This window comes from Lactuca sativa, chromosome 6 (assembly GCF_002870075.4).
Source record: "Lactuca sativa cultivar Salinas chromosome 6, Lsat_Salinas_v11, whole genome shotgun sequence".
In the NCBI taxonomy this organism is placed as follows: Eukaryota; Viridiplantae; Streptophyta; class Magnoliopsida; order Asterales; family Asteraceae; genus Lactuca; species Lactuca sativa.
This window is the reverse complement of record NC_056628.2, coordinates 14,529,307-14,539,996: the sequence shown is the minus strand read 5'-3', so window position 1 is coordinate 14,539,996 and position 10,690 is coordinate 14,529,307. Positions and strand designations below refer to the sequence as shown.

General features: G+C 30.5%; 3 protein-coding genes across 3 annotated transcripts; all 3 read right to left on the bottom strand.

Moving 5' to 3' along the window:
- Positions 1–1,365: 1,365 nt before the first annotated feature.
- LOC111918753 (general transcription and DNA repair factor IIH subunit TFB5) lies at positions 1,366–2,682 on the bottom strand. Its single transcript, XM_023914373.3, has 3 exons — positions 2,527–2,682; positions 1,883–1,924; positions 1,366–1,801 (listed from the first exon to the last, which is right to left on the bottom strand). Exons 2-3 carry the CDS (start codon positions 1,915–1,917, stop codon positions 1,624–1,626), a joined length of 213 nt encoding a protein of 70 aa, XP_023770141.1. The 5' UTR covers positions 1,918–1,924; positions 2,527–2,682; the 3' UTR covers positions 1,366–1,623.
- A 1,319-nt stretch (positions 2,683–4,001) lies between these two features.
- LOC111918754 (protein cornichon homolog 4) lies at positions 4,002–5,740 on the bottom strand. The gene is made up of 4 exons (XM_023914374.2): positions 5,583–5,740; positions 4,777–4,958; positions 4,503–4,625; positions 4,002–4,412 (listed from the first exon to the last, which is right to left on the bottom strand). The coding sequence occupies exons 1-4, from the start codon at positions 5,652–5,654 to the stop codon at positions 4,376–4,378; spliced, it is 414 nt and encodes a 137-aa protein (XP_023770142.1). The 5' UTR covers positions 5,655–5,740; the 3' UTR covers positions 4,002–4,375.
- A 3,235-nt stretch (positions 5,741–8,975) lies between these two features.
- LOC111918755 (uncharacterized protein At4g22758) lies at positions 8,976–10,312 on the bottom strand. Its single transcript, XM_023914375.3, has 3 exons — positions 9,883–10,312; positions 9,437–9,644; positions 8,976–9,368 (listed from the first exon to the last, which is right to left on the bottom strand). Exons 1-3 carry the CDS (start codon positions 10,180–10,182, stop codon positions 9,139–9,141), a joined length of 738 nt encoding a protein of 245 aa, XP_023770143.1. The 5' UTR covers positions 10,183–10,312; the 3' UTR covers positions 8,976–9,138.
- Positions 10,313–10,690: the final 378 nt, after the last annotated feature.

Genomic DNA, 10,690 nt, shown 5'->3' with positions numbered 1-10,690 from the left:
TGTGATATGATGGTATGTGTTATCTTGGGGAAACTCACAAAGTTTTGTACTTACGGTTTTCAGTTTATGTTTCAGGTAATTCTGGTTCCAAGGGAAAGAGCTCGGGCTTACCGCATCGCACATACCATAGAGATTCCGTGTTTCATACTTACTCTGATTTTGATACATTGTTTTGATGAGATGTATGAATTATGTTTGAAAACACTATTTTTATCTATTATAAAACGAAAATTTTGGGACCATATTTTTGGATGCTTTAGAAAGGGTCATTTTTTGTATTCCGATATAAACATGGTTCATATAAATCAAATGACTGAGGGCCAGTTAATTCCAAAAATTCTTATAAGTGGAATTTTGCAATTCACTTCCTGTTTGTATGTCTAAGACCGTCCGAAATAAGTTTAATTTAAGTCATACTTGAGTCTTTTAGCATTGAGACTATAGCTAGAAGATTTTAAAAGGGAAGTTGTAACTATTAATATAGAGCACAATAACAATCATCTAAAGTAAGAATGAGACCACTTGGTAACTTCAACACGTAGCTTCCAATAGCTTCAAATAAGTGCTCATGTTTCATTGCCAACAAACAAGTTCAATTCACTCATGTTTAATTTCTTCATTCCTAAATACATACATACTATTACAAATGTGGGTTCCATAACTTGTATCAAACACCTAGAAATTATATGAAAATCATAAAATTTTATCACGTAGAGCGAAAAGTATATACTTGACTTGCTTGGCGTCTTAATTTTGCTTCATTTCAGCCTAGAAAGTCATAGATGATAATACCTCTTCCAATGCCCGATTTTACCACAATGGTAACTATAGGTATCATTTTCTCATTCTCTAACAAAGAACGAAGCGATTTTTTTTTCGGTTTTCGTTGACATCTACAAGGAAATAAAAATTTACTATAGTATTTTCAATATTCATCTTTTATATACTATCATCCTTATGTTTTATTAAAACGTAATTTAATATAACCTAATATACGCATTAAAGTTTATTGTCATAGGTAGCATATAACAATAAGTTTAGTTAATAGATAGCGGGTACCAATTACATCTCTATACAACTTTAAGATCTTTATGAAACTTTGGACAAAGCCCAATTAACATGTTACTCTTATAGTTGCGGTGTTAGGTGTTATTGTTAGTTCCAATTATAGGATTCCAATATTCAAATTTAGGGATTGTTTTGTATAACCATTGTGTTACAAAAATAGTGTTACGAATAAATTGCATGGATACAAAATATCCATCAACATATTTTTATTATTAAAAATCAGTTTTAAACAAATTGTTTTATCTTTACAAAGATATTTAAAGTTGATTATAATCTAAAACAAATTTTCGATTTACCTTCTTTTTAGAAAATAAACCATTTTACCAAAAAGTTAGTTTTATGTTTCTATCTGTTACGTAACAATATTAAATCAATACAATCAAATGATCAAAAGCTTGAGCTCGATCATAACACAAGTATTTAACCCCAAGCCAAAAAGGCTCTAACCCTGTTTGATTTCCAAAAAAGTTCTGAAAGTGCCACTTTTGGGAAACCAGATGGACCATTTTTGAAAAATTGTGATTGCTAATTTGTTATAATGAATGAAGTGAAGAATCAAGCAGGTTTCTCATATGTGTTCTTCTCTCTGAACTCTTGTATGGCACTTCTTATCATGCCTTCCATACCACTGCTTACAAACAGATGAGTTCCATCCAAAATGTGTATAATGAACTTTTGTGATTGTGGCAATGAAGCGTTGTAATTTATTATGAATTGAGCCATTGGTATGTCACTGCAATAACAACAAATGAAAAACCATTTTTACAGAGTAGCGCACAATCCACCATTTTTGCAAAAAGATTAAGCGACTTACCATGAGATAAATACTCCTTTCGCTGCATGTACCATGATTTCACTGCAACATTAAACCAATGCAAACTTCATTTTATCAGACAAATAAATTTCCTACAAATGCTAAATTCTTAGAGGCCAAGAAACTAGCATGTGTAAGTGCCATAACAAATTTGAACACATCACAAAATTTATGAAATTATATAAGTGCACAGCTAAATGTTCTATAGCTTTAACAACTGTGTAAGTGACATAACTTTGACGTAATACTTAGAACTCAAATTACTGAAATAGCCATGGGGAAAGGAGTATAATTTTACATCATGGAGCAGCATATTACCGGGATGCATAATTGTCATCTTTGTAAACACAATTGAAGTGACAAACTGACAGTTGATATAAACAAATGTATTCATGAACCCTAGACTTTCAAAAATGAGAATCAATTAGAAACCCTAGACTTGTGATGAAGATATTAACAGTCACGACAAGGAATTTGGAGTTAGATAAGCAAATCCCAAACACCCTCTAAACGTGTATAATGAACCGAAACTAAAAATGTCAAACACCAAACCAGATAACAGAAATCATACAAGAATTGAGTTCAAAGATTCAAAAATAAACAATAAAAATCATGTGCTTATCGATCTAGGAGGTGGGACTTACGGAGAAGTAGCAGTAGCCGGCGCCGGCAGCGGTGTTCTGGAGCGGAGATCGGAGGAGGGTCGCCGGCGTGCAAGATCGGAGAAGCCTTTGCAGCTGTGGCGACGTTGGTGAAGAACGAGAGAGAGACTATTGTCTGACGAGAAAGGGTTAAAGGTGGTTTGAGGGTATAAAGGTAATTTACTTTTTTTGCTGATCAATTTTTGTTTCTTATATCTTCACAAAAAAACCATTCTAAGAAGTAATTTTAATCCAGGGATACTTTTTTAATTTATTAGATTTTTAAAAAAACTAATAAGTTAATAAACGATTTCAAGAAGCAAACCCACACACATCTTAGATGTCATTTAAATTATTATTATTAGGGGTGAACGCGGTGTGGTTCGGTGCGGTTATTAGTCAAAACCTCAACACCAACCATAAATACGGTTAACCCATTTTTAAAACTATTTTGTGCGATTATTTTGTGGTGCGGTTTTGTTTTTTCTGTGTTTCGGTTATTAACCGCATGAATTTAGTGTGATTATTTTGTGTGGTTTTTAACCGCAGTTTAGAGTTCAAACGGTTTTAATAGTTCAAGCATATTACTTGTAATAACAAATAAATAAAAACATAAGGTATAAGACAATTAACTTAAATCACAAACAACTAATATATTAAAAACGTCAAATCACTAGTAATTAACAATAAATATCTTAAAATTATCAAATTTCACCATTTTTTAAAATTAAACATAATAAAAAAAACCAACACTTTTGTCTTTAGAATTTTATTCTTCTTTCATCCATGATTGTATTACTTTTAATATTTAATATATTAATAACTAATAAAAAAAATTGTATATAATATATACAGTTTTTTGCTGTTTTAGAAAACTAATAACCACGTCGCACCGCAAATTTGCGGTTTTTGAAAAACAGAAAACCTCACCATCGGTTTTTACTGCGGTTGCGGTTTTTACGGTTATTTTTAGTTGCTGTACGGTTTTGCTCACCCCTAATTATTATTGCTTAAAAGCTATTCAAAAAGCCAACTCTTCCTTACTTATGGGTTCTTGTTTTTTATACCTTCACAAAAAATCATTTCAAGAAATACTTTTCTTATACCCAAATACATTTTTAACTTATTGGCTATAAAAAAACAATAAGTAATAAACTATTTCAAAAAACAATCCCAAAAACTCTCTTAATTGGCATTAAAATTGTTACTCCTCATCAAAATGAGATTTAACCAACCAAATAATATCGGAATGCACAAATAGATAAATAAAATTAGGTTTTACCACACAAATTGTCATGATTTTAACCAAGTAATTATAACACATAAATTGGTGATATAGAATTTGTAACAAATTGAAACATATTGCCAAACTTGCTAGGAACTTTCTACTTGACATAAGTTGATAGAAGAAATATAAATTCGCTGCATAAATATACATTCTATTCTTTATTATCATTGCCATGTCAAACCAGAAATCATCAATAAAACAACAATCAATATTTAACATCCCAAAAATTAAAAACTCCTACAATATTCCATCTTTATCAGTAGACAGATCACAAAAAACCATTATCCAATAAAAATTCACAAAAAATCAACAACATGACAACCAAATCCTCTAACATAATTCTAAAGAAAGAACTCTATTTCTGCATTCCTTGAAATAAAACAAATGCAAAATAACGCTAATAATACAACAAACACGAATAATACCAAATTGTTAAATAACTCGTGAAGACAATAAATGATTTTTTATAAAATTATAAGTGAAGAGCTAGTGTCACAATCTAAACCTAAGTATGTGAGGGCACCTTCTTTCAACTTTTGGTGCATCTGGTTGACCTTCAAGACCCTACATTTCATCATCTTCCAATGCATTATAGATCATCCTGCAATGAACAAAAAAAGGGTCACAAGATATCCAAGTAAAGGACAAAATGGTAAATTGTATTAATCATGTTTGTACTCGTATTATTTACCAAAATAAGGTGATGAAGAGGAGAAATATAAGGTATCCGAGTTTGAAAAGCCGTTGCTTTTTTTCCCAGCTTAGGTGGTTAAAGATCTCTGTGACATCCACAAGATGTTGCTTCCGAGTGTACCTAGTAAAAATAATTATACACATGACCATTTTGCCCTTGGAATGATAGTCTGTTTGGTTGGATCTTGGATGGAATGGAATGAGTGATTACATTCCATGATCCCATTTGATTGTGATATTATATTAAGAAGAAGAAGAAGAAGAAGACTTACAATCGAATATTGTAGTAAAGATATGGCAAACCAAGTAAGACCATCACCCAATGCCCAGTGAAAAGATATATTAAGCATAAAACTCCATGTGTAATAAATTCTGGTAATATCACAAAGTTTATGCGAGATGCAGAATCATAAGGATTAATGTAATCAAACTCTAAATCCGCTAAGCACATAAGCTGCAAAAAAAAAAAACATATTTACAGTTAGAAACATTTTGAACCCTATAAATTATGGATGTATAAGATAAATCTTAATGCTGATTCATAGATTAAATGTAGTACATATTCAAGCTAACACATATATATACACACGGATCAAAATTTTTATAAAATATAGTTTCTTTTTGAAGTTTTTACAAAATTGGATTAGGTTGACAATGCAAAACCTAGTACGATGGTTTAAAAGTTCAAAAATTGGTACTTTTCTACTACAAACAATGCAACTGGAACTTCAAGAAAATTGTGATTGCTCAAAGCCAAAAGGGGTTAAAAGCAGGGTATGCTTCAAAAACAAGCAATTAAAGCCGCTATTAGGGTAATCGTGCAATCCATTAAATGTGAATTGCAGACGCATGTTTCAATCCAAAAATCAGATTTCACAAGAACCCTAATTTCGCAATTTGACAAATTGAGGAAATCCAAGGGCGCAATTGGTTATAATTAGTTCAAGAATGATCGAAAAATCAAGACTTGGTAAAAGATAAAGCAGTTACAGATCACGAATTGCAGATTCTACATGATTACAAACATAAACACATTAAAAAGGAAGAAGTAAAAAACGGTAAAGTTACGAGGATTTACCTGATAAACAACTACAACAAGGAGAGCTATGTGGATGAAGAAGAACAGTAGCCATGTAATTATCTCCCCCATCTCTCTCCTCTTCTTCCTCTCTTTCTTTCTCTGTCTCCGGGTGCTCTCTTGTTCTACATACACATTCTGTATCTATAGTTATATTTAATCAGGGAGAATGAATAAAGCCATGAGTTGACAATTTGCACCCTCAACGTCATAAGTTGTCCGTTTTGATTCCCTCTATTATTTTAGATTACACTTAATAACATAAAAATATAAAAATATATGTATAAAGTTATTACCTGTAAATACCGATCAACGAAGTAATTTAAAAAATTGATGGTTAAAGACTTAAACTAAATTTTGGTTAAAAAATTGATGGTTAAAGACTTAAACTAAATTTTGCCAAATAGGTATTTACAATTTTTTTTCTCAAAATTTTGTTTCGAATATGTTTTTTTTTTTATAAAATCATATTTATACAAAAAAAGCTTTTTTTATATAAAAAACAACATATTTTCACATAAAAATATTATATTTTCTATATAAAAAGTTTTAAATTTTTTTTATACAAAATACATATTTATAAAAATAGATATTTATTACGTACATAAATATATACAAATCCAATAACACAATGTGTTCATATTTTTCGTATCTTTTCAATTATTAATCGATGCATCCCACCTTAAAAACCGTAAAAGAAAATTAAAATAAAAAGTAGTATATTTCAAAATCATAACTTCATACGTATCCGATACAAATTAGACAAAATTATATAAATAGTCCATACATTATATAAATAAATAAGTTTTGTAAAACTTTTCTTCACCGACCCACTTCATAATTATTCAATACAAATTCGACAAAATTACACAATACATTAGGGGTGTATATGAGGCGGTTTGGTTCGGTTATTGACTAAAACCGAGCCATAATCGTTACAATCGGTTAATGTATTTCGGTAGCCATTAGTTATGGTTAGAATTGGTTATGGTTAATGGTTTTGGTTAATTGGTAATATCGGTTAACCAAATGATTGAAAATGATATAAAAGTCGATGTTCATTGATATAAAATGTGAGAAAGAGAAGGTATATTTATATAAAAAAAGTGAAAGTAAGAAAGTACGTTGTTATAAAAAAGATAGTAAATAAGTACACTGCTATAAAAACAACTACAAATTGTATAATTGTTATGCATTTAAACAAATATAAAGTTCCATTTAAAAAAAAACACTATCATTTTAAAAACAATACAATATAAAGAGGGAGAGCCATCGAGATGTGATATTGGTTGTTGAACTGTGTCGTGCTATCTCATTCAAGAATTAAATAGGTATTTCATATATTTAAAAAAATTTAAAAAGTTTTTATATTGAAAATATAAGATTTTTTATGTGAAAATATGTTTTTTTTTTCTTGTATAGATATGATTTTTTTATCTGAAATCAAATTAACATGAATACAATATCGATTTTTTGAATGATGTATTAAATCAGAGTATCAAAATCGATGTATTGAGAAATATTGAAATCATTAACCAGAAAACAAAAATTAAAATCAGAAATCTTCTATTGTGTGAAAAACCATAATCGATTTATTATGAATCGCTTTTTTGTTATTGTAGAAAAAATAAAATCTGATTCATAGAGTCATTAGATTGATGGTGGTGAGAGACAAAATATGATGATTATGTGAAAATATGTTTTTTTTTTCTTGTATAGATATGATTTTTTTTTATCTGAAATCAAATTAACATGAATACAATATCGATTTTTTGAAGGATGTATTAAATCAGAGTATCAAAATCGATGTATTAAGAAATATTGAAATCATAAACCATAAAACAAAAATTAAAATCAGAAAGCTTCTATTGTGTGAAAAACCATAATCGATTTATTATGAATCGTTTTTTTGTTATTGTAGAAAAAATCAAATTTAATTCATAGATTCATTAGATTGATGGTGGTGAGAGACAAAATATGATGATTATTTTGGAGGCCTTCCCTAGGCTGCACCACTCATTGGCATGACCCTAGAAATTGTAGTCTTTGTCATCAAGGGGTCGAACCATAACCACGTATGGGCGACCCTAAATAAATGTGTGCCAAAGGCTAAATGTTGACCAAACCTCCTGATTTTGTTTAATTCGTTTGGTTTTGCAAACCTATGCTCTAAATTTCATCCCGTCCCTAAATAAATACGTGCCAAGGCTAAATGTTGACCAAACCTCCTAATTTCGTTTAATTCTTTTGTTTCTGCAAACCTATGCTCTAAACTTTATTTGTACAAAATTAAAGTTTTTACACATTATTATTACATTAAAATAGTAGTATCTAATATCTCATATACAACTATTGGTCTTTGATTAAGTCATAACAATTATGAACAACCTGTAAAAATATTATAAACCAACTTGTATACAATTAAAGCATAACATTAACCAGCATAGATTGAGGTGTTAAACCAACTATTGTATGGTTAAACATCCATTAATTGGAAGAGGTGAAATTATCATCTCTATCTGTCTACATACGTGGTACTTGATCTTCATGCAATAGTAATTCGACTATAGAATTAAGGTTAGAACTTTAGTATGGGGATCTTGAGGAGAAAGAAATAGTAACGAAACACTAATGAAGCGTAGCCAAACTCACCACCTTGATGAGAGGTCAGAGGATCATAAGACCTTCAAATCTATGAACTTGATACATAAGATAGAACACCGGTTACGCAAAGTTGATCAAATCACTTCAACCATTTTCATTCATGATGAAGCACAAATGAGGGGATCCAAAACCAAGTGGCCTATGCGCCGAGCAGAGGAGACACTTCATACTTGCCACCATGCAAGTACAAGTACAAAGTATCCACAATAAGATTTTTTTTTTTTTAATTGAAAAAGCATTTAGTTATAGTTAATTAACGAGCTATTGGGGATAGCTTTTCAATATTTTAGTTGGGCCCATAACTTTCTAACCAATAGAAAAACTTAATTAAGAGCTTATCTAATCATTTTCATGGGACCATATCTATTTTTATTATTTTTAATTTATGAAAAAACTTAATCAAAAAGCTTTCTTTTTGTGGTATGGAGCTATTCTGAGTTATATTTTGTTGAGGTACCATGATATTTTATTGAGATGACCTACAAAAACATAGCTAAAAAACTTAAATGACTGCTCTGGTTGACAGTTTTTAAGGTTATCATCCAGATGCTTACAACATTTAGGCCCAACATGTGATGGGCTTAACCCAACATTATCCCAACATGACGTGTACCTTTTTAAAAGGCCTTCTTGCATTAGAGTTCCACTAGATTTATTTTTTTGCTTGGTAAAGAAAAGGCTATTGAGAGAATTAGGAAAAAAAACATAGATTGTTTTTGAGAATGTTGAGACCTAAAAATTATTTCCATTATCTATTCTTTACACATCAAGATGTTACATTATTAATTTCATCAGCGTCCCACTCCATTTTTTTTTTTCTTTTAACAATGTTTATAGAAGGTCATAATATTCTACTTACAAAGGATCTAAGCTTATTATAGTTAAAAAAAAATCACCCATCAATACAACCCAAGATCTTCAAAACCTTGCTCGACAATGTTATAACTTTCTTGAAATTTTGAGAAATAAAATTGGGAAAGACAATGATGGAAGTTGGAGTTGAAGAATTGCTGTCCATTGTTACAATAATCTCCGATCCAGTGAAGGAGTTGTCTTCCTTACATTTACGCATGTAAAAACTCCTGCTACCAATATCTCCAATCATCTTTGACTTATCTAAACCTATATACAAACAAATATACTCAATCAAATTCATCTGAACATAAAAATGAAAGAAGAAATTTACTTACTTTGAAGACTGAAATGAGAAGGGTGAAGTTCAAAGCTTGAAATGGAGTGTTGATCAATTTGAGGGCTTCTGCCTTCTGAATCATACTGTTTCTTCACCATCTTCATTGTTTCCTCCACACTTGAACCCAATTTCACCATTGCTCGAATTGGTCCTGAGCTTCCTTCAACTGTTACATTCACCACTACCTTCGCTTCTTTATTGTATCCCTGCGTTTTAATTCTATCCCCAATTATCACGATTGGTTTTCAAATAGTACAACGAAAACTTGATATACGCAAATTGATGTTGATCATCAATTATTCAATGCTATCATCGTATCAAACATTCATTGAATTTATCTCAAAATCAGATTAGTAATATTTTTGGCTATGAAGTCGGAGATCATCGAAGCGTGAATCATCAACCAACCTAAGTGAAAAGTATCAAGTTACCGATTTCCTCTACCTCAATTTTTGGCGGAGAATAAGGCAACACCAATTCCGGCGACGACAAGAAAACGTCTGCACGAGCCCGACGTTGTAAAATCATTCCGCCGTGATCCTCCGTCGATTCACGAAAATCATTGGAGAGAACGCCGGTCAGCAAAGCAGGCTCCGAGTTGCATCTGTTAAGGGGTTTCAATGGCTTCTTTGACGATCGACGAACTACTACTCGCCGGCGAAGTTTGTGAGTAGACGAAGGAGGATGTGGAGGTTTGATATTCCGTTTAACCGGAATCCGTCCACTGAGAGGCTTCTCTGACATTAATTATCAAAATTGAAAAGCGGTTTGATTCTTTGAAGAGGTAGATACGATGAACGGTATATGTAAAGTTATGGATACAAGTCAAGTATATGTATAGTTGTTGGTTGTTGTTCATCTCGGAAGCATGCTGATGCTTGTTTTTAAATTAATTTTGTTCTCATATATAAATAATTAAATTCAGAATTTCGAATTTGTAACTATATATTATAATTTGACTTTTTTTTTGTTTAAACTAATAACTATACCTATAAATTATAAAAGCAAACACTAAAAGAAAATAAAGTGTGTTACTTTACCATAAATCCATAAGCATTACATGACATTTGACAATGTCAAATCATTTGAAATAATTGATAATAGTGGCAAGATAATAACCATATAAGCTCATGCTATTCATGAATCATGATATTGTGATAAAGAAAACAAGTATTTTCATATATATATATATATATATATATATATATATATATATATATATATATATATATATATATATATATATATATAT

Excerpts from the sequence above, each read along its gene's own strand:
- LOC111918753 (XM_023914373.3), bottom strand. The coding sequence starts at position 1,917 with ATGGTACATGCAGCGAAAGGAGTATTTATCTCATG. Across the intron at positions 1,802-1,882 it reads AAAGGAGTATTTATCTCATG|TGACATACCAATGGCTCAAT; the intron begins GTAAGTCGCTTA and ends TTGTTATTGCAG.
- LOC111918754 (XM_023914374.2), bottom strand. The coding sequence starts at position 5,654 with ATGGGGGAGATAATTACATGGCTACTGTTCTTCTTCATCCACATAGCT. Across the intron at positions 4,626-4,776 it reads CTTTACTACAATATTCGATT|GTACACTCGGAAGCAACATC; the intron begins GTAAGTCTTCTT and ends TATTTTTACTAG. Across the intron at positions 4,413-4,502 it reads CTCTTCATCACCTTATTTTG|GATGATCTATAATGCATTGG; the intron begins GTAAATAATACG and ends TGTTCATTGCAG.
- LOC111918755 (XM_023914375.3), bottom strand. The coding sequence starts at position 10,182 with ATGTCAGAGAAGCCTCTCAGTGGACGGATTCCGGTTAAACGGAATATC. Across the intron at positions 9,645-9,882 it reads ATTCTCCGCCAAAAATTGAG|GGATACAATAAAGAAGCGAA; the intron begins GTAGAGGAAATC and ends ATTAAAACGCAG. Across the intron at positions 9,369-9,436 it reads TTCTCATTTCAGTCTTCAAA|GTTTAGATAAGTCAAAGATG; the intron begins GTAAGTAAATTT and ends GTTTGTATATAG.